This window comes from Octodon degus, unplaced genomic scaffold (genome assembly GCF_000260255.1).
Source record: "Octodon degus isolate 3935 unplaced genomic scaffold, OctDeg1.0 scaffold00188, whole genome shotgun sequence".
In the NCBI taxonomy this organism is placed as follows: domain Eukaryota; kingdom Metazoa; phylum Chordata; class Mammalia; order Rodentia; family Octodontidae; genus Octodon; species Octodon degus.
This window is the reverse complement of record NW_004524764.1, coordinates 358,823-385,069: the sequence shown is the minus strand read 5'-3', so window position 1 is coordinate 385,069 and position 26,247 is coordinate 358,823. Positions and strand designations below refer to the sequence as shown.

The following is a 26,247-nucleotide window of genomic DNA, read 5'->3' as shown; positions in this document are numbered from 1 at the left end:
CGCTGGCGCAGAGTAGCAGGAAGCTCTCCACACACTCACCGGACCTGGGCTAGGACTGGCTCTCAGTTTTCTTTACTTTGAAATGAAAAATACCAATAAAAATGAAAAGCAAATAAGGGAATAACAAATACTGCGATAAATAAAATGGGAAATTATAAAGACAGAGAATATCAATGAAATCAAACGATAGTTCTTTGAAAAGATCTATAACATTTAAAAAATCTATTGAATAAAAAAAACAAAATAGAAATGAGACAACTAAGGAAAAACAACCTAAAAATAACTAAATTAATAAGGGGTATTCTGAAAAATAACAGAAATTAAAATATATTAAAGGAATACTATGAAATTGCATTCCAATAAAGAGTTAATTTAGATGAAATTAATATATTTCTAGAAAGACACACACAACTGAAACTCCTTGAAGCAAAAGTGGAGTTTAAACAGATTTTTATATGATGAAGTATGTAAAGAAATAATCAAAAGCAATTCACAAATGAAAGCTAAGACCTGGTAGCTCTTTCTCTCTCTCTGAATTCATTCAAACCTGTGAAGAATAATTTTCACTATTTCTTCACAAAATCTTTAACCAAAAGGAAGTAGAAATAATGATTCTTTTCATGATGCCATTATTATCTTATATTAAACCAGACAATAATACCACATAAAATTGTAACCCAATTTATTTTACAAATAGGAGCACAATGATCTTCAATGAAAATCTGTTAAATTGAAGGTCAAGGAGACAGCTCAGTGGCATAACCACCTGCCTTGCATGTGCAAGGTCATGAGTTTCATCCCTGATACCAAAATAAACAAATAAATAAATAAATATTAAAAAATAAGATCTTTAAGCAGAAACCAGTCATACATAAATAACTATGCACCATGATTAAATTGGATTCATTCCAAGAACTAAAGTCTACTACAGCACGTCAAAATCAATTAGTCAATTAGTACATTATATGAGTAAAATAAAAGTTATAATCCTATGCTTCAATAAAAAGAGAATTACTATTATCACCAAACTTTGAATATAAAATCTCTTTAAGTTTGTATTTAAGAAAACTTCCTACACATGTAAAGAACATTTATGAAAAAATAAGAAGCTTCAAACCTAATATTCCCAGAATGGATTATTATTTGCTGAGATCAAGAACCAAGCAAATATTTTCACTCTTCATATTTAAATACATTATCTTGCTGGGAGATTTCATCAAAAAAAATAACCAAGGAAAACTAACTAAAGCAAAAAATATAGTGTATTGGAAGGGAAACACACAATTATTTGTTCTGTATTTTATTATTTTTTAAATGTATCTGGTACAGGGTCTTACTAAAGAGCGTGGACTCATAGTGATCATCCTGTTTTCAGCCTCACCAGCGTTGGTATTGCAGGCGTGCTCCACTGCACCTTGACTCAGTCGCGGAGCCCGCGTGACGTGGCGCTGGGAATCAAACCCTTATCCTTGCACTTTTCTAAGCAGGCATTTAGTCTGCTGAGCTATCTCACCAGCTCTGTTCTACATTTTAGATGACACACATTTGGAGAAAATGCCAAAGAATTCACTGACAAAAAATTGAAATAAAATATATGTAGAAAATGTTAAGACATAAAATCAAAAGAAGACCACAACAAATGAGAAAATATACCCTGCATATATGTCAAGATGTAACATTTTAAAGAAGGTGGGTGAATGTAATTCCCAGAAGTCTATTATACTGAAACAAGAGGACCATAGCTAGCCTGAGTCACTATGTGACTACTCCAATATTTTAAAAACAAGTAAAAGAAATTGGGATGTAACTCAGTTCAATGACTTAGGTTTCTTGCTCAGTAGTGGAAAAAATAACTGATGGTAATAAATTCCAAACCAATCTAAACATTCAGTGAAATATTCAATTTCTATCAAATTATTTCTTTGTAGAAATTTACAAGGTTAGTGCAAAAGTTAGGTAATTCTAAGAGTTTAGAATTGTTAAAATCAATCTTGTATAAAAAAGAGACTCTGATACTTCTCTACCTTAACATTTACCACAATAAAATGATGATCAAGACAATATGCACTGGAAAACGTTAGATCTATAGTTCTTCAAGATAGAATTATCATGTAACACTGAAAAGAATTCTAAGGTCATTTATATTACACTAGGACAGTTGGTCAAATGAATGACAAAAATCCACTAATTAATGCAAATGAAGCAGGGTGTGTTAGACGGAAACACAAGGATAAATTTTCAAGACCTCAAAATTAGCAAAGAAAATTTTGATATTATACTAAAGCCATACACAAAAATGTAAACAAATAAACTGAAAATTGTCAACTTTAAAATATTTATATTTAAAGTACATAATCAAGAAAATTGAAAAGGACACTCACAGAATGTTAAGCACTACTTGAAAGTTATATATCTAATAAGTTATATATCTAATAAAGGAAGCACATTTAAAGATATACAGAACTCATGAACTAATGGAAAAGGGGATGGGGAATAAAGTTAGGAAATCAGCAAAATAGTGCCAAAGTACTTGCTTTGCATATTAGGAGGCTTTGAATTTAATCCCTTATACTAAATTGAAACAAAATAAAACAAATAAAGAGCAAAAATTCCATTAGATGAACTTCGAAGGATGATATACAAATGGCTGATGAAAACACAAAAATAATTTTTAATATCTGAACCATTAAGTAAAAGTAAATGGATGCCACTTAATAGCCTGTACTATGACAAGAATAAAAGAATCAAGCAATAACAATTAGTGGTAAAGCAGAGGAACATTGCAAGCTTTGTATATTATGGCAGAAAGGCAAAATATGAAGTTACTTGATTGCTCCATTATGCATGGCACCGCCACATGACTCATCAATTCAAAACTTAGCACAAAACCATGTCTATATAGGGCCAGCCAGATAGCTCAGCAGAGTAAAGCTCCCCATTAGGCAGAGCACAGCTGCGGGGCTCCTCCTCTGGCTTGCCATGTTAGCCTTGCCCCTGGGGCACGCTGAGATGGTGACTGAGACTGGGCATTGTGATGCTCACCTGTAATCCCAGCACTTGTAATGCTGAGAACAGGAAAATCATTATGAGAAGGGAGACCCTGTGGATCCTGTACCAAATGCATAAAAATAAGCATATGTCTATGTAGAAATATAAAGAAATAAAAATATTTCTCCAACAAAGAAATCATACATACACACACATAAACATACTCACGCACCCCAAAATAGTTTATTTTTAAAAACAGATTACAAATTAGAATTCAAACCAAAAATATTGCAAGTAATAAAAGAATTTCACTCAACAAAGTAGTAAGAATTTCACAGGATATGTTGTAATACATACAGTTGTCTTCTAGCAAGTTATTCATATTACCAGATATATGCATGTAAAATTGGAAGAAGAAAGAAATGTATAAGAAATTAAGAAAAGAAAAAAATACAAATGAAAGAGACAAAACAAATTATAATTGGCTCCTTTCCATAGACCGGCAGAAATGCACAGTATAGCTGTCCAAATCATCCTGCTTACATACGTAGATAAATCTTTTCCCCTACTACCTCAATTGTATTTCTCTTCAACTTAGTAAATCTTTCCTTTGAATAAGTTCATTCCCTTTTCCCAGTATATATTGTACCCTTCAGATTCCATTCTTCTTTTCCTGTTCTCACACTAAGGAGACAACACAATATTTGCACATGTGGGTCTGATTTATTTCTCTTAAAAGCATGTTCTCTAGTTGTATCCATTTACTGCAAAAAGACTCAAGTCTAACTTGTTTTATAGTTGAATAATATTCCATTGCCTAAAAATAGCATATCTTATTCTTTATCCACTATTCAGTTGATGGACATCTATCTGGGTTGTTTCCAGGATTTAGCTATGACAAATTGTGCTGCTATAAATATGGGTGCATGTATATCAATTGGGTATGATATTTTCAGTTACTCTGGAAAAATACCCAAAGGGGAACTAGTAGCTTGAATGGGATCTCAAATTCTAGCTTTTAAAGGAATCTCCACACTGATTTCCATAGTGGTTGTACGAATCTCCACTCCCTCCAACAGTGGAGAAGCGTTCCTTTTTCTTCACAGCCTCTCCAACATTTGTTATTGGCTGACTTGTTGATGTTAGCCATTCTTTCTGGGTGAGATGGAATCTTAGTGTTGTTTTAATTTGCAGTTCTCAAATGACAAATGATATTGAGCATTTTTTCATATATTTACTTGCTATTGGTGTTTATTCCTCTGACAAGTATATTTTCTTTTCAGATGCCCATTTTTGGATTGGGTCTTTGAATTTGGGGGCCATGATATTTTTTGTTCTTTATATATTCTAGATGGAAGGTCTTTGTCAGAGGGACATTTGGATATAACTTTTTTCCAAGTTTGTGTTTTTTTCTTTTTACTCTGTTGGAGATTTGCTTTAAAGTGAAGAAACTTTTCAAAAAGATGACATTTCAATTGTTGATTCTTTGAAGTATTTCATGTCCAGTTTTGGTTTTGTCATGAACTACCTACCTACCCCTGTTCTTAAGATTTCTACCTACAGTTTCCTCCAAAAGACTTAATGTTTCTCTTTTAATATTTGAATCTTTGATCCAGGGCCATCCAGATAGCCCACCAGATTAAAGTTCCTGCTCAGTCCTATGCAGGGCACAGGGTTTCAATCCCTGCTGTGCCATGCTGGCCTCACCTCCAGGGTGCTCTGAGATGGTGATTGTGGTGCATACCTGAAATCCCAGCACTTGGGAGGCAGAAAACAGGAGAATCACTGAGTCTGATCTCCATAGTGGGACCCTGTAGATCCTGCACTAAACAAAACAAACAAACAAGCAAATAAATATTTAATCCATTTTTACTGCAACTTTGTGCATGGTGACAGGCATGATTCTAGCTTTAGCCTTTGACATGTGGAAAGCCTGTTTTTTCAGTACCATTTATTAAAGAGGCTATCACTCGAGTAAGCATATATGATTCCTTTATCAAACATAATGTGTCTGCATTGTCTAATCTGTTCCACTGAGCCTCTATGTCAGTACCATGCTGATTTTATCACAGTAGCTTTATAGTATAATTTCAGGTGAGGGATTGTGATACATCCTGCCTTCCTTTGTATCCCAGGATTGCTTTATATATTCTGAGTCTCTTCTGGTTCCAAATGAATTTGAAAAAGATTTTTCTAGCTCTATGAGGTATGCTAATAGCCTTTTAATCAGGAATGCATTGAATCTACATAACAATTTTTCTAGTATGGCCATTTTCACAACGTTGGTTCTTCCTATCCAGTAGCATGTAATATTTTTCCATTTTCTCAAATCCTCTTTAATCCCTTTTCTCAGATTACCATAATTTTCACTGTACAAATGTTTTCTTTTAAAAATTATTTCCCTTTATTGGATGGTAATTATGAAAGGTGTGGTTTTCCTAATTTCTGTCCCAGTACATTGTTTGAGTACAAAAATACTACTGAATTTTGGTTGTTGACTTTGTATCCTTCTATGTTGACGTATACAACAGCATTATGAATAATTGCCTCAAAATAGAAAGAAATAAATATTCAACAATTGGACAAAGGTTTCAATGTGTTTGTAGCATGAAAATTTTTCTGACATGAAATGGAAATAATAAAAGTATTGATTCATTCTACCGCAGGGAATCACCTTGCAGTATTATTTTCAAAGACAGCTGAAAGCCACAAAACTCCACATATAAAAGTGCAGAATAAAAATATCTATAGAGTTAGAAATATATTATGGTTACTCAATGAATAGATATATGTTAGTATAGAAAGGCATTCTTCAAAAAGTAATAACTTCCAAAATTCACTGTGGTAATGGTAGTCCACATACAGAGGTACTTGAGTCATGGACTTAATTCATCTCACAATTTTTGAAAAAGTGGAGGCGTTCATGTTCCTGCAGAAAGGATGATGTGGTCATGGGTCAACTGATGAAGAGTAGTAAACAAAAACGAAATTGCTCACAAACAAAAATGTTCCTGAACTTAGAAACCACTGACCTAAAATTCACTGAATTACTCAATTTAAATAAGTGAACTGTAAGACATAGGCATTATAGGAAAATAAGCCTGTTTTTAAAATGATCACTACATGACAGCTTTCCTTATGTGACACAAAAGTATTGTAATGTATTAGTATATTTTCATTGTAAAAATGAGTAAATATTCTTCTTAACTTGTAGCTGTCTTTTCACCCTGTTGGTGTTTTTCTTGCTATGCAATAGCTTTTTAATTAGGTGAGGTTCCAGGTGTTGATTCTTTTTGATAATTCCTGTGTGATGATTTTATTCTAAAAACTTTGCCTCCACCAATGCTTTCAAGAGTTTTACTATTCTATCTTCCCACAGATTTAATATTTCTGTTTTAATATTTAGATCTTTGGTTCATTTTGAATTTAGTTTAGTACATGACAAAAGATATGGGTTTGATTTTAATTTTTGCTATACACAAAGCCAGTTTTTCTAGCACCACTTATTAAATAGGTTATTTATCTTCCAGGTGATATGTTTGGTACCATTGTCAGAGATAACGTGGCTGAGATTGTGCGGGGTTGTTTTTGCATCTTCTAATCTGTTCCATTGATCCCCAAGTCTACTTTTCTGCCAGTCAGACATTGCTTTTTATATAGTATTACAGTACAGCATAATTTATAGTCAGGGATTGTATTGAACCCCTCCTTCCCTTTCTTGCCCAGAACTGCCCTTGCTGTTCTAGGTCTCTTGTGCTTAGAAATGAATTTTAGGGTTGTTTTCTCTAATTCTGGGAGATATGTTTTTGAAGTTTGGATTAGAATTTCATTAAACCTATATAGGGCAGTCTAATCATTTTCATTATAGAAGTTCTTCCTGCTCAACAGCAATGTATATCTTTCAATTTTCTGTTATCTTCAAGTGTCTTTTTCAAAATTACAGTAGTTTTCAATGTAGAGGTATTTGGCAGCTTTTATTAGATTGGTTACTAGGTATTTCACTTTTAGGGGTGATATTGTGAAAGTTATTGTTGCCCTAATTTCTCTCCTAGTGAATCAGTTGTTTGTGTACAGGGAAGCTGTTGATTTTTGAGTTTTGAATTTTTATCCATTTATGTTAGAATTTGCTTATGAAATCTACCAGTATTTTAGTGGGATTTTTTGAGGTCTTCTATGTTGAGTAACTTGTCTTCCACAAATAATGGTAATTAAATTACTTCCTTTCCTGTCATTATTTTTGTTCCTTTCCCTTGTCTAATTTCTGTGGCTAAATTTTCCAGGACTATGTTCAATAAGAGTCCAAGCAAGGGAAATTCTTGTTGCTTATTTTAAAGTGAAAATCTTCCATTTTTGTTATTTAATACGATGTTGGCTGTTGAGTTGCCATAGATTGCCTGTGAGATGAACAGTGACATAGAGATGATTTGTACAAAATTGATTTTTGGTTTTTATCAAAAATAGGTTCAGAGGGCCAGCCAACTAGCTCAGTGGATTAAAGTGCCTTGCAAGCAGGCACAGAGGTTGGTGGGTCCATCCCCAGGCCTGCATTTCCTAAAAATAAATAAATAAATAAATAAATAAACAAACAAACAAACAAATAAATGCAGAATGGGTTCTGGACTTTGTCAAAAGCTTTTCTGTGATCTATCAAGATCATGTGATTTTTGTCTTTGGCTCTGCTAATATTGTGTATTTCATTTACTGATTTACATATGTTAAACTATCCCTTCATCTCTGTGATGAATTCCACTTGACCATGGGGTATAATTTTCTCAATGTCTTGCTGCATTCTCTTTTCCAGTATCTTACTGAGGATTTTTACATCTATTTTCAGTAGGGAAAAAGGCTTGTAATTCTCCTATTTGTGTCCTTTTTCAGTTTTGGTTTCATTGAAGAGTTTGAGTTTTGGTAGATCTCTTGTAGAATGCAGCAATATCTGTCAGTTCCTGGTCTTATCTCTGTTGATAAGTATTAATTGCTTCTTTGATTTCATTGATTGATATTTATTTCTTTAGAAGACTTTTTATCTTCTTGCTTCAACTTTACTAATTCATATGTATTTAGGAATCTGTCCATTCCTTCTACATTGTCCATCTCATTAGAAAACATGTTCTCCAAGTGTAGGTATAGACAATCTTCTGTATTTCTAAAGAGTGCTTTGTGATTTTACCCTTTTCATTCCTAATTGTGTGGATTTGTGTCTTCCCTTTTATTGATAAAGTCAGCCAAGGGTTGGTTGATTTTATTTAACCTGTCAAAGAACCCACTATTTGATACATTGATTCTTTGTATTGTTTTCTTAGTCTCTAATACTTTAATTTCTGCTCTAATATTTGTAATTTCCTTCATTTTACCAGCTTGCCTTTAACCTTCTCTTTTTTTTTTTTTTAAATAAGTTTGAGGTTTAACATTAAGTCATTTACTTGTCCTTGTTCCATTTTCCTGTTTTGGTTATTCACTCCTTAAAACTTCCTTCTTAGAGCTGATTTCATTGGTTCAGGAGTGTTTTCATTAATTCCCATCTGGTTATGAAGTTCTTGCAGTTTCTTTTGGCATTGATTTCCAATTTCAATGTAGATAAACTGATAATATCTCTTGGATCATTTCAGTTCCTTTACATTTATTTAAGCCTGTTCAATGAGCTATTATGTGTTTTACATTGGATTACAACCCATGTAGAGCTGTGAATACTGTGTATTTTGACATTGTGGACTGGAACACTAGAGATCTACTAAGTGTTCTACTGTCTATTTGTTAAAAAGTATAGTTCAATTCCGATTTCTCATTTTTTTCCTAATTGATTTGTCTATTTGTGATAGGATTGTATTGAAGATCCCAGTGCAGTTGTATTAGAGCTTATTTGAGTTTCCATGTTAAATTAATATTGATACTTGTTTAATATAAATAGGTTCACTGGAAATAAATAAATAGATAGATATAAAATTATATATACATAATTTTTTCTTCCTCTTGATTTGTTCCATTTATGAGGATTAAAGTGGTTTTTTTTAATTTTGAAGATAATAACTATATGTTCACATTGACATTTTGGATTCCATATTCTTAGGCAGTTTGATTTTGGTACATAAAGTTAATTTGATTATTTAAGGGGGAAATTATAATCGTGGAATCTGGAAACCTATAAATTATTTAAGATCTGTTTTATTTAGGACAGAACAGCCTGATGAGAAGTAGAAGACGCATGCATGCTTACAGACATACATATGGATATGCAGTAGGGAAGATGGGCATGGAATTAAGAGTGGAGGTGTTCAAATTCACAGTGTGCATCACCTATGAGGTTCACAGGCCTCTTGAGAAAGACTCGTGGACATTTATGTGTGTTTTGTAACAGATGCAGACACATGACATGTTTTGTTATTTGACATTTGCTCCTTTGGCATGTCTTTAGAATTTGTAAGTTTAAATTATATGTGGAAATTAAGTTAAAAAGCTCACTGATTTTAAGTATTTCTTGTGAGCCTCTTTTTTCCAGTTTCTTGTTTCTAATAAACCCGTCCAAATTTCTAGTGCAAATTCCTAGTCTCTGACACAATACTGAGTTTTTCTAAATAAAGACAGAAGGAAAAATAAGTATCTGTATGGATTCAGTGAGCTAAAACAGAAATTCATACTGAAACAAAACAAATATAAACTAAATATTTATTTTGTTTTAAAAATAAAGTGATTGTGATCATCATTTATTCTTACATTCATCATCTAACTGTTTTTATAAGGAAATAATATAGTAGAAAATGAAATGGACTTATTCAGGCAAACTAGAAGAATAAAATCTAGGCAGGAACTATGTTGAGTACCGAAATCCCATCACTTAGATCCTGAGGCAGTAGGATCACCCTGAACTTGAGGTCAGCCTGAGCAACACAGTGACTACAAGTCTACTTTGACGTACACAGTCAGATCCTGGCTCAAACACACACACACACACACACACACACACACACACACACACAGTTGAAAAAAAGCAGTTTCACAATATAAAAAAATGAATGATAGAAATCCAGCAGCACTGGATATACTCAATCTAACAATCAAGCTCTCCTGGATACCTTAAGAGGGAAAACTGCTTTTGCTTTTGCTTAATGCTTCTTTAAGAGTATTTCTCATGAAATTATCCTGCAGTTTCTGTTAATCCAAATTCCTCCAACATGTAATGTCTTCCATGAAAAGCAAAGGACAAACAATAAATGGTACTGAAGGAAGGGATGGTGAATGATCAACTGTGCTCCTTCTGAAATACCACTTGATTGAAATCATCACATGAGGTGTAATCTTGTCCACTGTACAGCTTATGATTATGGAAGCAGTTTCTGCACTAATGGAGGGTTTTAGGTATTTAAGTTTAATTTAGATAGAGCTATTTTGAAAATGGATGTAACTGAACTGATACATGTTGTCTGAAATGAGTATATATATATATATATATATATATATATATATATATATATATATATTACTCCAATCATTTTGATTCCTATAAATACTTGTTAGTTGGTGCTAATGTCTCCTTAGTTTTCAGGAAATGCAAAATATTGAAGCCCACACATTCCAATAGCAAAACTCTTTAGTTCTTATTTTAACAGAACCCTCTATGAGCTTGTATAGAAAATCTAGCTAATGTAGCACAACACAATGTCTTTACTTAATGAGTATGGTGTAGAACATAATAGGAGCAAATATCTGAGACTAAAAAAAAGTCCTTTGTTTGTTTTTAATGTATTTAGTGCAGGGTCCACAGGGTAAGAAAGGACTTTGAATTCTCGTTAGCATGTAAACAACATTACAGCAGACTGTTGCTTTCATTATAATGATAAAAAAGTTTAAAAAAAATTCTAGGGTTTTTTGTTACTATTTTTAATACAGAAAAGATGTTGTAAGAGAACTGAAGTTAGAAAAATATGCACTTCTATGGAGGGAGAAGAAGAAAGACCACAAGGCTGTGCTGGCAAGATCACTCAGTAAACTAAGTCCCTGCTTAGGCAAGCACAGCGACTGGGGTTTGATCCCCAGCATCACATGCCATGCCAGCCCCAGCCCAGGTGCTGAGCCAGCCACTGATCTTAGCATGGTGGCACATTCCTGTAATCCAAGTGCTGGGGAGACTGAAAGCAGGAAGATAACTGTGAGTCCAACCTGTGCAGTGAGACCCTGTACCAAATATATTTTAAAAAATAATTGAAAGAAAATAAAAGACCACAAGACTGCTTTTGTGTTGAGCAGAGGAAGGAAGATAATTTTGGCATTGTTAACGGAACAGGAAATGTGAAGGAAAAGTAAATGTTAATTTTGAATTGACAATTACAGATTAAACTACCAGGAAGCCCCTAAGTGAGTACACATCAACCTTACAAATTTTTAAACAAGCCTTCATTGAGTACCCATGTGGCTCTGTACAAAGAAGCGGAGCTAAAGTGTGCTCGTAGGTGTATGTTTTCCCCAAATACAAGCTGTATCAGTCACTCTTACATCGCTGAGACAAACAGCTGCCAAGGGCATTCATAAAGGGAGAATCTGTGCTGCTCATAACATCATTGGCTTCAATCCAGGGTGTCACACATTGTGGCAATAGAAGAGTTGTATGAAGGGCCTGGCCTAGAAGATAGACTCAGATCACGGTCATCAAGAAGGAGAAAGAAGAAGGAGACAAAATAAGAGCCAAGGACAAAAAATAAATTCCTTCTCATATCCTCAGTGACCCACCCTTCCTTCCAGGACTGACCTGCATAGTTACACATTCGGGTGTGAAATTATCAGTGGGTTAATCAACGGATGCATACAGAATATGCATGGCCTCATCACCTTCTAAATCCTCACTCTGAAACATTATATGCTGCCCCAAAAGGTCGAGGTCTATGTCATTATCTAAAAATAGGCTTAGTCATTTTCCACAAAACAACCTAATGTACAAAAAAAAAATCGGATTAAAGCACCTGCAAGCAGGCACAGGGGCCAGGGGTTCAATCCCTGGGGCCTGCCATGCCTACCCCGCCCCTGGGGAGCGCTGAGACAGCAACTGAGACTGGGTGTGGTGGTGCAAGCCTGTAATCCCAGCTCTTTGGAGGCTGTAAACAGGCAGATCACTTTGAGTCTGATCTAGTAGTGAGACCCTGAATACCCTGTAGATCCTCCCCCTCCAAAAATATCTACAGTTTTACCCATAATAGGAATATTGAAAAGTCAAAAAGCTGAAATATTTTTTGAGAGTCAAGATAAAGATCTTAGCCATAAGGCCTATGGATATCAAAAAGTAAGTTATGTACTTTAACTACATTCCCATTCAAGAAACTGGAAACAAGGGAATAAATAAGAATTAGAGCAAACCGAAATTCCCATCAACTGAGGAATGGATAAAGACTTTTTGCACAAGGTAGTACTACTCAAGGATAAAGAAGGACAAACTACAGACATTTCTAGAAAAATAAATGCACCTGGAGAACATACCCGTAAGTGAAATTGGGCTCATGTATTTAAATATCATATCATTTCTCTTATAAGATGCTGACTGTGCAAATGAGAAGCTAAGTGTGTAGAAAATATTGTGAAATAGGAAGAAATTATCTAACAGAAATGGACACTAGGGAATGGCAAGGGGAAAATGAAGGAGAAAACTAAGAGTTCCTACTCTTAAAAAAATCAATTGGACATCCATGTTCAATATCACATTTGCTTCTCTAGGGGGAGAAACTGAAATGGTAAATAATGACCAAGATATATAACAGATACAGAGAAATAGGAAGAAAATATTCCAATGGGCAGGGGAACATGGGATAGAGGAGTGGCAAAGAAGGAAGGCTAATGAGGAAAAAAGAATGGAAGGAAGAAAATAGAAAGAAAGATTTGGAAATAAGAGAGGTTAAAGTGAGGAGAGAAGTAAAGGGAAATAAGAATCAAGAAATACCAAAAAAATATACACGTACATACTTCCGCTAATGAATGTGAACATTATATGTATGTAAATGTACCAATAAAATTAATGCTTTTTAAAAAAATTCTGATTTTCTTTTTGCTATTTTTATTTTGTGTGCATGAAAGTTATGTGATTAGGCATAGGAATGCCTAAGATGTTCATATTCTCTGGATTACTATGTTAATTTATCATTACAAAATGCTGTTTAGCAAGGTACTATCCCTTTGTGAAATCTATTTTAATATAAACATAGCCACTCATATTTGCATGTTATATCTACTTCCTTTTACTTTTTATTTATTTATTTTTTTGAGACAGGGTCTCTCTATGTCATTGAGCTGGTCCTGAACTCACTAACATCCAGGCTGGCCTCAAACACTTGGATATTCTGCCTCTGCCTCCTGAGTACTGGGACTTCAATGGCACACCACCATGCCCAGCGTTTAATCTACTCAGCTATCTTCCCGGCCCATAAAAATTTTTTACATATAATTTCCTTAGTCCAATTAGCTGTCAAAATTTGTGTTGCTTTTATGCACATGATAACCTTTATGCCACAAAATGAACTCCAGGAAGCCTTTCACTTAGTAATAATCGTATTTGTTCTCATAGTGGATTTGGGCCATTGTATTATGATATGCCTTGATATGTTCTTATTTTTTTTTTCTCATGTTTGGTGTTTGTTGAATTGGCTATTGTTTTCTAAAGGTCTCTTTTGGGTTTAAAAGACTGGAAAGATTTGCTACTATCACCTCATGTATTTTTTTTTTTTAAATTTTCAGCAGATGTAAATGTATATATATAAGTAAAATTGTTCTTTTAAAATCCCAAGAAAAATTACCAGTGAAAAACTCAACCATACTAGATGCTGACAAGTACATTGAAAAGAAGGAACAGATGTCCATAATGGTGGGAATATAAAGTACTTGTAACATCATGGAGTCCTTTAAGGACATTTATCAAAACTATGCACAAATATTATGTGCTAGAGAGAGTTCAGCAACTTATGTGCCTACTTGGCAAGCACAGTGCCCTGAATTTGATCCCCAGTACCAAAAAGGAAAAAAAAAAAGACAGACATGAATACCATATGATCTGGCAATGTTCTGTGGACATACCTGTACTTAAATTTATGTCATTGTTCACAATTTCTAAGATAGAGAAAAATCACCTGTCATAGTTGAGAAATATGTGCAGAAGTTGTTGTATGTCGATATATACACACACCCACACTCTCACACACATCACATGAGAGGAGATAGTATGTGTCCCTAAATTAAAATAAAAAAAAAAGGAACAGCCACATAGCTCAGCAGATTAAAGAGTAGGAGTTTGATCCCTGGGCCTGCCTTGCTGGCTTCACCTCCGGGGCACGCTGAGACAACAATTGAGACTGGTTCTGTAATCCCAGTTTTTGGGAGGCTGTAAACAGGTGGATCACTACAAGTCTGATCTAGTAGTGAGACCCTGAACACCCTGTAGACCATTCCCCCCAAAAACCAAAACAAAACAAAAAGCATTTTCTTTGTCACAGCATAAGTATGCTATTGAAATAAGAGAGATTATCTTGACACAAGAATCAATACACCATGGAATTTTACAGAAGTATAGAATATAAAATTAAATATATATAAACAAGGAACCAAAGGCACGCTGGTGAGAAAGGATACATAAAACATGTAAGTATAGAAGATGCAATTTTATTGGATTAATAAATCTAGAGGTCCAAAGAACAACATGAAGACTTTCCTCAATGATTCATTGTATGCTGGAAATTTGCCAAGAGAATAAATACAGGGTGTCTCACCACATACTCAACTAAGTGTGCAAGAAAATGCAAGATGCAAATATCAATTTGCTTCACTATAATATCCATTTAACTATGCATATATATTAGAATGTCATATAAATCTTACACAGTGATAAAAATACAAAATTAAAAATGAAACTTTCTTGAAATTGCAAATGCTATATTAAACAAAATTGAAATTATTATGAATGCTATATATGCAAATTTTCTTACCTAAGGTCTTTTTAAAATTTTTGAATTATTCTCACTTTATTATGAAAGAAAAAAACAATTTAAAAACAACTTTTAAGTAGCTTCTTTAAGGCTGGCAAGCACAAGGACCTGAGTTCAATCCCCAGTTCCGCAAAAAAAAAGGAGCTTCTTTGAAAAAAAAATTCAATTTACTTTAATGTATAATTTAAATTTGTGAGGTCTCTTCTCAACATTATTTAAATATTCTTAGGTGAATGGTTCACCAGTAAAGTTTTGATAATTTGATTTTTTAGTTGGAATATTGACCGGATGTTAAACTTAATATATTTGTTTTGTCCTATATTTGATGGTATAGTCTTTCTAATTACAATAGGTTTAAAACCCAACTCCTACTAGTTCAATTGTAAAACTACCGTAACTATAGTAAACATGTCAGCAATTATTTTCAAATTCACTAATTATTACTTAAATTTTAAATATAATTATGTAAGGGTATTTAATTTTACTCATTGTATAATCTGTAACTTTTAAATTAAGAAAATCTGCTTTTATAATTTACATGCCATAATCCAAGTCAGTTGGTTTTTTCCAAAAAATCTATAACACAGTTTTGATTTTCTCCTTAATATTATTTACATAAAAATATGCTTCATTGGATTATTTAAAAAATGAGGTTATGTTAGTAAATTGTTTTACTTTGAGTTAATTGAACTGAATTTTCTGAAAATAAAAGCTAATACTGCATAATATTTTTGGTATTCTTTTGCACTTTATGCAGCCTGTGAGACTGGTAAGAAAAATAATATTTTGTATAATTTTTATCAATTGCCCTAGTATGTCAATTAATTAAGCTATGTGTGTGAGCAACTGTATTTTAATTTACAATTGTATTCATGAACTATAGTTTACTTTTACTTTCATTATTATAACAGATGAAAATGACAAATTGCTCTATTCTATTTACTAGAAAATGGCTCAAAAAAAACTAACACTAATTGCCCTAGTTTTTTTTTTTTTTTTTTCTGAAATTCAGATGATAAAAGTGAAATCATAGTGAGGATTTAATTAAATTTTTGGTATTATCTGATAATTGAATTTATTTCAAGCAATAGTTTGTCTATAAAAATTCTATGAAAAAAAATAATAAAAAAATAAAAAAAATAAAAATTCTATGTATCAAGGCCTAATAATATTTACCATTTGTTCAAAACATTAAACAGTGGTCCTCCTATTTTTAGCCTACCTAGTGCTGGGATTATAGGCATGCAACACACACCCACACTCAGTCTCTGGTTCAACTCACCTAGAGTTGGGGCTAGTGCAGCATGTGGTGCCAGGGATTGGACAGCAGCCCCTGTGCTTGCCTAAGCAGGTGATTCGTCTGCTGAGCTATTCCACTGGCCCTTTACTTGACTTTTAAAGGATTTCAATGACTGGTTGCCCATAACTGTAGCTTGCCCATCTCTTCCACACCTATTCTGTCCTTCATACTCTGTACACTTACATTAAAATGCTTGAAATCATAATCAGATTATACATGAGAATATGTCTTTTATTTGTGCAGGGACCCCTTTGGTAACTTAAACTGTAACAAAAATAATTGATACTCTCCAAACAGTTCACACACAAGATTGTCCATATAGTTCAAGAACTCTAGATACCTGAAGTGCCAGGTGTCTGCCTCTAGTTTTGGACTGAATGCAGTATACTAGCAAGAGGCCTTGAATGCTATCCAAAATTATGTTATAATGGCATGGTGGCACACAGAACACTTGACAGACTGAGGTGAGAGGCTTGTAGTGATTTTCAAGCTAACGCGAGGTGCATAGTGTGTCAGAGGCCATTTAAAATTACATAGCAACTCCATGTCTCAAAAATAAATAAACAAATAAACCACTAAAAAAGTAAATAAAAAATAATTAATAGTTGTGTTAGGTCCACTTATCTCATTCTTATACAAGGCTTTTATATTCATATCTAGTTTAGCAAACATCTCATTTCCTGTTTTTTCATTTATAGAACCAAATGAATATTTCTATTTAAAATCTTTCTCATTTCATCCCCATATTATCCGTGTCTGTCTGATTCAAATTCCATCTCCCTGTCATCTTCAGCTACCCTACTCATTCTGCAATCTTTCTCTTTTGTACACTGGATTACCTTTTGATTTTTAAAAAATTTTTTAAAAATTTACTTATCGGTTGCAGGGTATCACTAAGCAATTCATACTTATAGTGATCTTCCTATCCCAGCCTCCCCAGCGCTGGGAATATAGGTATGCCCCACCATGCTGAGTTTTGGGGTCAGAATGGCATGTGGCACCAGGGATCAAACTCATGGCCTTTTGCATGCCAAGAAGGCATTTAGACTGCTGAGCTATCTCCCTAGCCCTTCCTTTTCATTTTAATGGGGAATGAGGCATTCTCTTTGCTCTGTCAAGAAATGGCTGTTTAGTCTCAAAATTAATGTTTAGTCTTTCTTGTTTCCTGACATGCTTCTATATCACTTTCTGTTGAAGTAATTTCTCTTTGTTTGTTTTTTTAATACCTGGAAGCAAACTCAGGAGCTTTAGCTTGCATAACTAGTGCTTATGCCACTGAGCTACGTTCCCAGTCCAGCCCTTAAAGTAGCTTCTCTTTAAGGCTTCATTTTTTACCAAAGAATGAGATTATAAGCTTCATAAAGACATCATTCCCCTACAAGATGCTGAGAAGAGTGTGGGAAGAGTGTATAATAGAACACCCTAGTAAAAAATGCGCTGTTAGTATTATATTCATACTTGTATACAAGTACTCGTTAAGTTTAAACATGAACATTGTAGGAATATTTCTTGGTTAGAATTAAGTATGAAACTATTGTACAATTTTATGTGTTTCTAAACCAAAAAATCAATAGCCATATAATAAACGCTTACTGTAATACTCTCTTCTATTACATATACAGTTTAAGTTACTGTTTATATCATTGAAATTGATTTCTGAAAAAGTCTATTTCTTCAAAGGTCCTCTGACCAAATATCTCTAATAATGTTCTACCTTCCTAAATTCAGGTTTCTTCTTTTGTGCTTGTTACATTTTTTATCTATACAGCTTAAATAATATTGCTTGCACCTGACTGATTGTTCAATATAATGTAACTCCTCCAGTCAGAAGGCAAAATAACTATATTGTATAGTTCATGTATACAGAAATCTTTCTAGCAGCCCTGGCTACTAGCATATTAGAAATGATGTTAGAACCTTTAACCTCAGTATACCACCAGAACTGCTTCTATCTTTTCCAGTGTGTGTTCAACAAAATGGACACATTGGGCTAATGTTTCATAACATGACCAAAATACTGAAGTACTGTAAAAAAAAAATTTCCAAACAGAAAAAAACTACATGAACTAATTTTAGTCCTGTAACACAATAGACATTTGATGTCTGCTAATTGTCTTAACCATAAAATGTTGGATTTGAAAGACTCACAAATTATTTTTATATTTTGTTTTGATATAAACATAGTCTAGGATCCCACTGTCCCAACTCTTGATCAATTACTTTTAAAATCATCATTTGCCAGAGAAAATAATTCTATGACATAATATGACAAAAAAAGTTTAAAAATTTATCTTTCCTATCTTTTCACCTTTCTCATCTCCATTTCTTTATTCATTATGTTTAATTTCTTCCACTTTTACTATATATATATATATATATATATATATATATATATATATATATTCTAACTCTCATATTTTAATTACTCTTTTTGGTTCTTACACTAGGGAGATAATAGTATGTTTACATGTGTGCACCTGATTTATTTCATTTATGACTGCAGCCTCTGGTAGCATCATTTGCTTATGAAGACTTGAGCTTATCTTTATAACTGAGTCGTACTCCATTGTATAAAAATACCACATCTTTTTTATCCATTCATCAATTGATGGGCACTTGGGGAAAAATCATGTATATATTCAAAGGATAGATGATTATTATACCACCAATTTCTATCAGTTCTTTGCAGGTAGTATTTAATGCTTAAAATTTTTACTTCAACCAATTTTATATGCTTATACATGTAATCTGAGCAGCCACACTGAATATAGCAATGTGCAGCAGAGCAACCACTGTTGAATGCCTGTCATCTTGTGTTCTTTAACAGTGAATCATTTCTAGTGCCTTATGTATTATTTTTCTATATTCTTTAAAATAATTTAAAATTAAATAATAAAAATTCATTTTTCCAATATGAAGACTAAATCTTATCACCACCACCATCATGCATAGCCTTTTTCCTACTTTTTTCTCTCTCCATCTTCTTTTCAAATATCAAAGTTACTTTATTTGCCCTTGTTATAGACAAAAATCATATTTTTGCGAACTTATAGTAATAGTCCAAAAGTTCTGTGTTATGCATTTCAACTTCTAGATTTGTACAATTAAGTATTTCAAATTTTGAGAGTATCTCAGTGATCTTGAGGGAAAATATTCCTTCGTCCAAGATTTTGTGATGCTGTTTGTTACGGTCTATGACTTTAAGCCTAGGAAAGTCTGGTCTTATTTTAACATTTTAAAATGCGTATGCTAGGTGAAATTATGAAAGAAATCCATAATATTGAAATGGACAGATTTCCAAATATGCTTTGTGAGAGAGTCTACCTACCTTAGGATAACCTTATAAAATTTATTGCAGTTCTGCGTGGCCATTAATATCTTTAATCCTGGGGCTGGTGAAATGGCTCAGTGGTCTAAAGCACCTACTTAGAACAAGCTTAGCAAAGCACAGAGACCGCGGTTCAATCCCCCAGCACCACATGCCAGCCAGCCCCGTCCCCTGGTGGGCTGAGCTGGCCACACACACACACACACACACACACACACATAAATCAAATTAAAAAAATATCTTTAATCCTGTTAAAAGTTCACACAATTTAATCTTAAATACATTAGGTAACTCAAAATGAAGACAATTCCGAGCAAAATATTTTAACACAATTCTTGAAATTAGTTGACAAAGTAACTATTTTGAAATGTATTTTGGAGATGGAAGAACAAAGGGGCAAGATGCTGTTAGAATAAACTCATGCATACCTTTATCGCAGTAGATGCAATTTGAATGTGGTGAAGTCTCCGGAGGGTACTGTCCCTGTCAATGAAATACGAGGCAGCTAATTGATGAAGGGTTTCCAGAGTGACAGAAGAACTGTTGGTGCTGGAGTCACTTCCTTCAGGTCGTTTGCTCAGCTTCCTCTTGTCCACAAAAATTGTGAGCGATTCCTCTCCTGCATTAATAATATGTAACATTACTCTGTTTTCTACCAAAATCAAGATTTTGTGTACTATATCTAATGTTTGATCAATTATTATACTTTCTTTAAAATAAATTTTTAAGTCTAAGGAAAAAATTAGTAAGATTTATTGAAAGCAAGCATTAATATTCAATTTTTGTCCAATCTTGCATAATTATATCTGTTAATCTGAGAAACAGATTTGACATTAAAAATAGATAATATAACAACCATTGTTAGCTATTCCTGTTTTGAAAATCTGTAACATATGTATTGTTGTATGCTGCCCTGTTTCTGTCATTTTTTTTCTTTTTTGCTTCTGTTTTTAGTCTTCAAAATAAAATAAAATTAAATGTCAAGAAAAAAAATCAAGGTTTTTACTTATGTGCAGGTGAGGATCCCTAGAAGAGTGTATTAAAACATACTGGAGAATAACGTGAAAAATACCAGAGATTCATGTTTATCAATATATGAATATTTGTTCAATGACTAGATTTTAAATGTATGTTCAAAGAACATTGCATCTAACATTTGTAGAACAATTGATCTGGATTTTATTGGATTGTGCATTTAGTTTGGCTTAATTAATACTCAAATGAAGCCAAAAAGACAAAGGAGACATATCAAGTGAACTTAGGTATAGTTGGATAAATTTATATTAATATAGAAAATTTTAAGGGGCCAGAGAGATGGCTCTGTGGGATCAGCGCTTGTCTGGCAAGCTCAGGGGCCTGAGTCCAATCCCCAGTTCTGAAAAAAAAAAAGAAAGAAAGAAAGAAAGAAAGAAAGAAAGAAAGAAAGAAAGAAAGAAAGAAAGAAAGAAAAAGGAAAAGGAAACAAGAAAATTTTAAACCACAGAACTTGTCAAACTTCAGGTAATAGCTTCCAAAAGCAGTTTTCAGTTGTATATTTAAAATGAAATGAAAGTCTACTTACAGATATGTATCTCAGCATATACACATTAAATATATCATTAACTTAGAAGTTCTTCTAAACTTAGAAGTTCTCTACAAGACATGCACTCAGTTTCTATATTAATAAGCTCTATGGAACATCCTAAACTCTATGGAAGATTTCTTAACTGGTAAAGTTTTCAATTATTAAATTTAAAATAAGTTACAATCAAACTGTGATTTTCAGTGTTCTAGTGTTAACAATGCATGCCATTTTAGTTAGTTATGAAAACATTATTATCCTAAGACTTTCATATTTTTAGATATTCATTTGCCACATAATTGTCATACTTGCTTCTTGTTCTCTATCTGAGGAGCTCATCTGTTCTGGTGGCCATGTGCCAACTTACTCACTGACAAACTAGTTCTATAAAATACCAAAAAGATCATCCAGTAGAGTGGTTTATACTTCCTGTCTATATTTATATTAATATCAATTTTCAATGACATGCCACAAGGAATGATGAGTCTTAAGGCAACATTCGTATGACTGTATAAGAGATCTGGTGAATTTAGATTGGAGTTTGGTATCAATAAACATTACTTGTAAAAATCAAATTCTCACCTTTAATTTTAACCCCTTAATATACCAAATTAAGTTTTGTAGGTAGAAAAACTAAAGAACAAAATGTACTGCATGGATCTGAATAGATGGGTCAGATCATCACTACCAGTAGATAATAATGTGATTGGAGCATCTGAAAGTGAAATGGAATATGTATATAAAATAGTAAGGAAAGTAAACAAGAGACAGCTCCAATTTATGTACTATGATTCTCAAAAACCACCAAACTAGAAGTTGGAATGAATGATCTCTGCCTCTGAGACAAATGGATTCCTGTGCCTACTTCTGAAAGAACACCAGATCAAACACCCCTACACATAGCTGTTAAGAGGAAGTCAGGGCCATTGTAGTCTAAGAACTCAGTATAACTTTATCATTTATTCAAGAGACACGCCTTCTAAGAGTCAAAGAAAACAAGGAAGATATGTTGGTGAACAATTAAAGATGAACCAAAGATAAAAATCTTAATTTAAGCTCTGTAAACTTCATAGCAGAAATTTCTAAATGAGGACAGAGGAAAACTACTCTACAGGACTCTTGACCAAAACCTTCACTACTGTGGTAAAGCAATACTTTTCATAAAAGAGAATCCACAGGAGTAACAGATACACTCTACTAAAATTGAGAGATGATAATTCATGCTTCTTGGATGTAGATTGATCTCATGGTGGAAAACAAAAACTATGCCTGTATGTATAAACCTAGATGACTAAACAGAAATGATAAGCAAATATTAAATGTTATAAAAGAGTGAAAAAGCTCATTTTCAGTGCTTATTTTCATATCTGTAAAACTTTCATCGACATATGTTCTAGAGTACAATGAATATACACAGATCAAAATATATTCTTTTTTTTTTGTTTTTGTTTTTAGTACAGGGTCAACAGGGTCTCATTATGTAGATAGAATTCATAGTGATCTGCATGTATCCAGCCTCCAAAGAGCTGGGATTAAATGCATGCACCACCATACCCAGTTTCAATCGCTGTCTCAGGATACCCGAGGGGTGGGGCACCACTGCATGCAGGGGATCAAATCCCCAACCCCTGGGGCTGCCTAAGCAGGTGCTTTAATCCACTGAGCTATTTGGCTGGCCCCCAAAATATATTCTATTGTAAACAAATTCTTAGTAAATAACATTATGAAAGTAAAATATAATTATTTGACTGAAATGGAAAAGTTATTGTGGGGCTGGAGAGATGGCTCAGTGGTCTAAAGCACCTACTTGGAACAAGCTTGGCAAGGCATCAGGGACCGCAGTTCAATCCCCCAGCACCACACGCCAGCCAGCCCCACCCCCTGGTGGGCTGAGCTGGCCACACACACACCCCTCTCTCTCTCTCTCTCTCTCTCTCTCTCTCTCTCTCTCTCTCTCTCTTTCTCTCTCTCTCTCTTTCTCTCTCAAATAAATAAAAAATTAAAAAAAGAAAAGTTATTGAAAAGCAAAATGTCATTCCATATAGAAAAAAGTTGACCATAAAAGTTAGGAAAGATTGATACATGCAAAAAAGTTTATACATTGTAAGAATCTAATGGATAGAGCTAAAGCAATGTTAAAAAAGTACCTATAATATTAAATAAGATGCACTTAGATCAGGAAAATACGTGAGTTGCATGTCTAACTCTAAAACCAAGATGAATGTGATCAAAATAATGTTGTATAAAAAGATAACTAAAGAAAACTTGTGCCGAAGAGTTTTCACTGTATTTAAAAAGAAAAAAATAAAAATAACTATAAAACATACTTTCAGAATAGGCTTGTAGGGGAGATCCACTAAGTATACATTGCATATTGTTGTCTGCATAGTAGTCATTCAGTACAAGACACAGGCATGATTATCTCATTCAAACAATATTAGCACAAACCATTCTTTTCAATAAACTATGAGAAACTAGATTTACAACTATCTTGTGTACCACCTTTTTTTTTCTTTTGCCTTTCTCTCTTTTCTTTTTCTCTCATCAGAGAGTGCTGGGATTATAAGTGTGTGCCATCAAACTGAGTATCTTCATTATTTTTTAAACAGTTTCTCCCAGTTCATAATATCTATTATACATTTGGATCTTATTTACTCATTTAGTTTTTCATACTAGTGAGACAATATAATGTTTACACACATGAGCCTGATGTCAATGATTTTTAAAAATTAGAAGTTATTAACAATTTCAAAAATAATAATTTGGATGAAAAATTGGGAAAAATATACCAGCAACTAGCCAAACTATCTTTTTTTTTATTGAGAAACATGCATAAGGAATTTAGAACATGAGCATAATTAAACAAAATCTTGGGGAAACATTAAATAATTATTTTGTAAAATATTTTATAAAGTAAGTTTCACTGTCACAAAACAACTACGTGCAAATGCTTTCATAAAATCAATAGGACCATATAATTTCACAGGGAAAGTTTGCTAAAACTGTAGTATTCAAAATATCAAACAAGGGCTGGCCAGACGGCCCAGTGCATTAAAGCACCTGCTTAGGCAAGACACGGGCACTGGGTTTGATCCCCGGAGTGCAGTGCCAGACCCACTCCCAGGGGGCGCTCCGAGACAGCCATTGGGACTGGGCATGATGATGCTCGCCTGTATTTCCAGCACTTGGGGCTGAAAACAGGAGAATCACTGCAAGTCCGATCTACCCAGTGAGACCCTATAGAACCTGTACTAAGTACATAAAAAATAAAAATATCAAACACTGTTCTATTCCAAGACATATTTCAAAGGTGAAAATATACTCTATTACAAATAAATTCTTAGTAAATACAAATATTTGAAAATAAATATTATTTGACCAAAACGCAGCAAAATTTTGTAGAAAAGCAAAGGCCATAACAGCAAATACAAAAAATATTGTAAGAACAAGTAAAATGAAGGAAAAAAATTAAGTTCATTTTGATCAACCGAGTGTAAACTTCACAGAAATAACTTGAAAACTTTATTAAAATGTACAACTAGCATTATAATTTATGGCTAGTAACAAAACTATAAAGCAATATATCATATCAAGTATCAAATTGAATCCATTTCAAAAAAGTCAAGTGCAAAGTTATGACTGCACTATGGATAAGAACACATCATGATAAATGGAAACCAAAAACAACTTTTATAACATTAAATTTGCAAACTAGTGCTAAAAGTTAAAGACGTTTCAACACATGATATGGCTCTTTCTTCAACAGTAATGTTCAACAGTAAATACATCCAATTTCTTTAAGTTAAAGTATAACTATAATATATTTTTACTAAATACTAAGCAGGTCACTTTTTATTCCTTGACATAGTCATAATAATTATAGTTTTAAATAAAAAAAATTATGCAGTAAAATTTTCCAGGGAAGTGTTTCAGAGCGTAAGTAAGACTAAGAGCACTTTATTATATATGGATATATATTCTAAGTTTATATACTTTAAAAGCATAATATCTAGATTCATAAATAAGCAAACAAATAGAAGAGAAAATACTCATAAAATAACAAATATGCATAGGTTTTTGAAGTAGATAAAGTTTATTAATTCACAATGAGAAAATAGACTTAAAATAATATTGTAACATCATAAAGAGCTATCTAAAAAGTAAATAGTATTGTTATATACTAGGATAAATTCCAAAAGTATTGGAGACATTAAACCATTAGTGAAATGAATCTAATAAAACACTAGAGTAAAAAATCATATAAACACAGAAAAAGTCTTTATAACTAAAAGATCAACATCTAAGGAATTTACTTTCATCAGGATATAAATAATATTTTTAACCAGTAACAAACATTCTAAATAAATCGCGCATTGGTAAAATATATTTAAAGCATATGTATCAGGAAAAGGGTTTATTCCTCTAAAATCTCAAGAGCTCTTGAAAATAAAGCAATAAGCAAGAATCAGACAGAAGAAGAGAAGACCGAGGAAGTACATTAAAAAAAAGAAGAGGTAAAATGGTCCTTTTCATTTTGAAAATCCATATAAGAAAAAGTATTTGAAATGCCAATTAACATGTATCAACATTACTTCATTGTTATGAAATTTAACAAATTCCAAAATTTTGACTACTTGAGTGTAGGTCTCTGAAAGATAGAAATCTCCTGCTGTTTTGTTAATGGGGTAGCAAAACAGTAGGACTCAGAGAAACTTGACAGCCCTTAGCGGTGACTGACTCAGCAGTCCTGCTTTTAAGAATGAAGCCTAAAGATACACTGTTGGAAATGTGAAAAAAAATTCTAATTGATTTTTTTTTATCTATAACATATTGAAAAAACACAAATGCTTACTCATTGGAATAATGGATACTATGACTGTATGGCAAATTAAGGTACAACAACTGGAACACAGCAATAAGTGTATCATATCTATTCGTGTTCATGACAATGTTAAAGTACAAAAAATGTTTTAGAAATAGAAAAAGGGAAGATAGCAATAACTATAATCACCTCTTTTCATTTGAGACAAAACTAGACAGATTAAACAAAGACATTTAAACATTCACCTAAAAGAAAAGGGAGGGAAGAGGATAGAGGATTGCCTTCGGAAGAAAGTTC

The 26,247-nt window shown here is 33.1% G+C and overlaps 1 protein-coding gene across 2 annotated transcripts in view; it reads right to left on the bottom strand.

The window, feature by feature from the left end:
* Brinp3 (BMP/retinoic acid inducible neural specific 3) overlaps positions 1–26,247 on the bottom strand; it is a 457,113-nt gene that overhangs the window by 212,717 nt on the left and 218,149 nt on the right. For both annotated transcript variants that reach the window (XM_004643978.2, XM_004643979.1), the window contains one exon: positions 19,996–20,186. In XM_004643978.2, the coding sequence (XP_004644035.1) occupies positions 19,996–20,186 (191 nt within the window). The remainder of the gene's footprint in view (positions 1–19,995; positions 20,187–26,247) is intronic.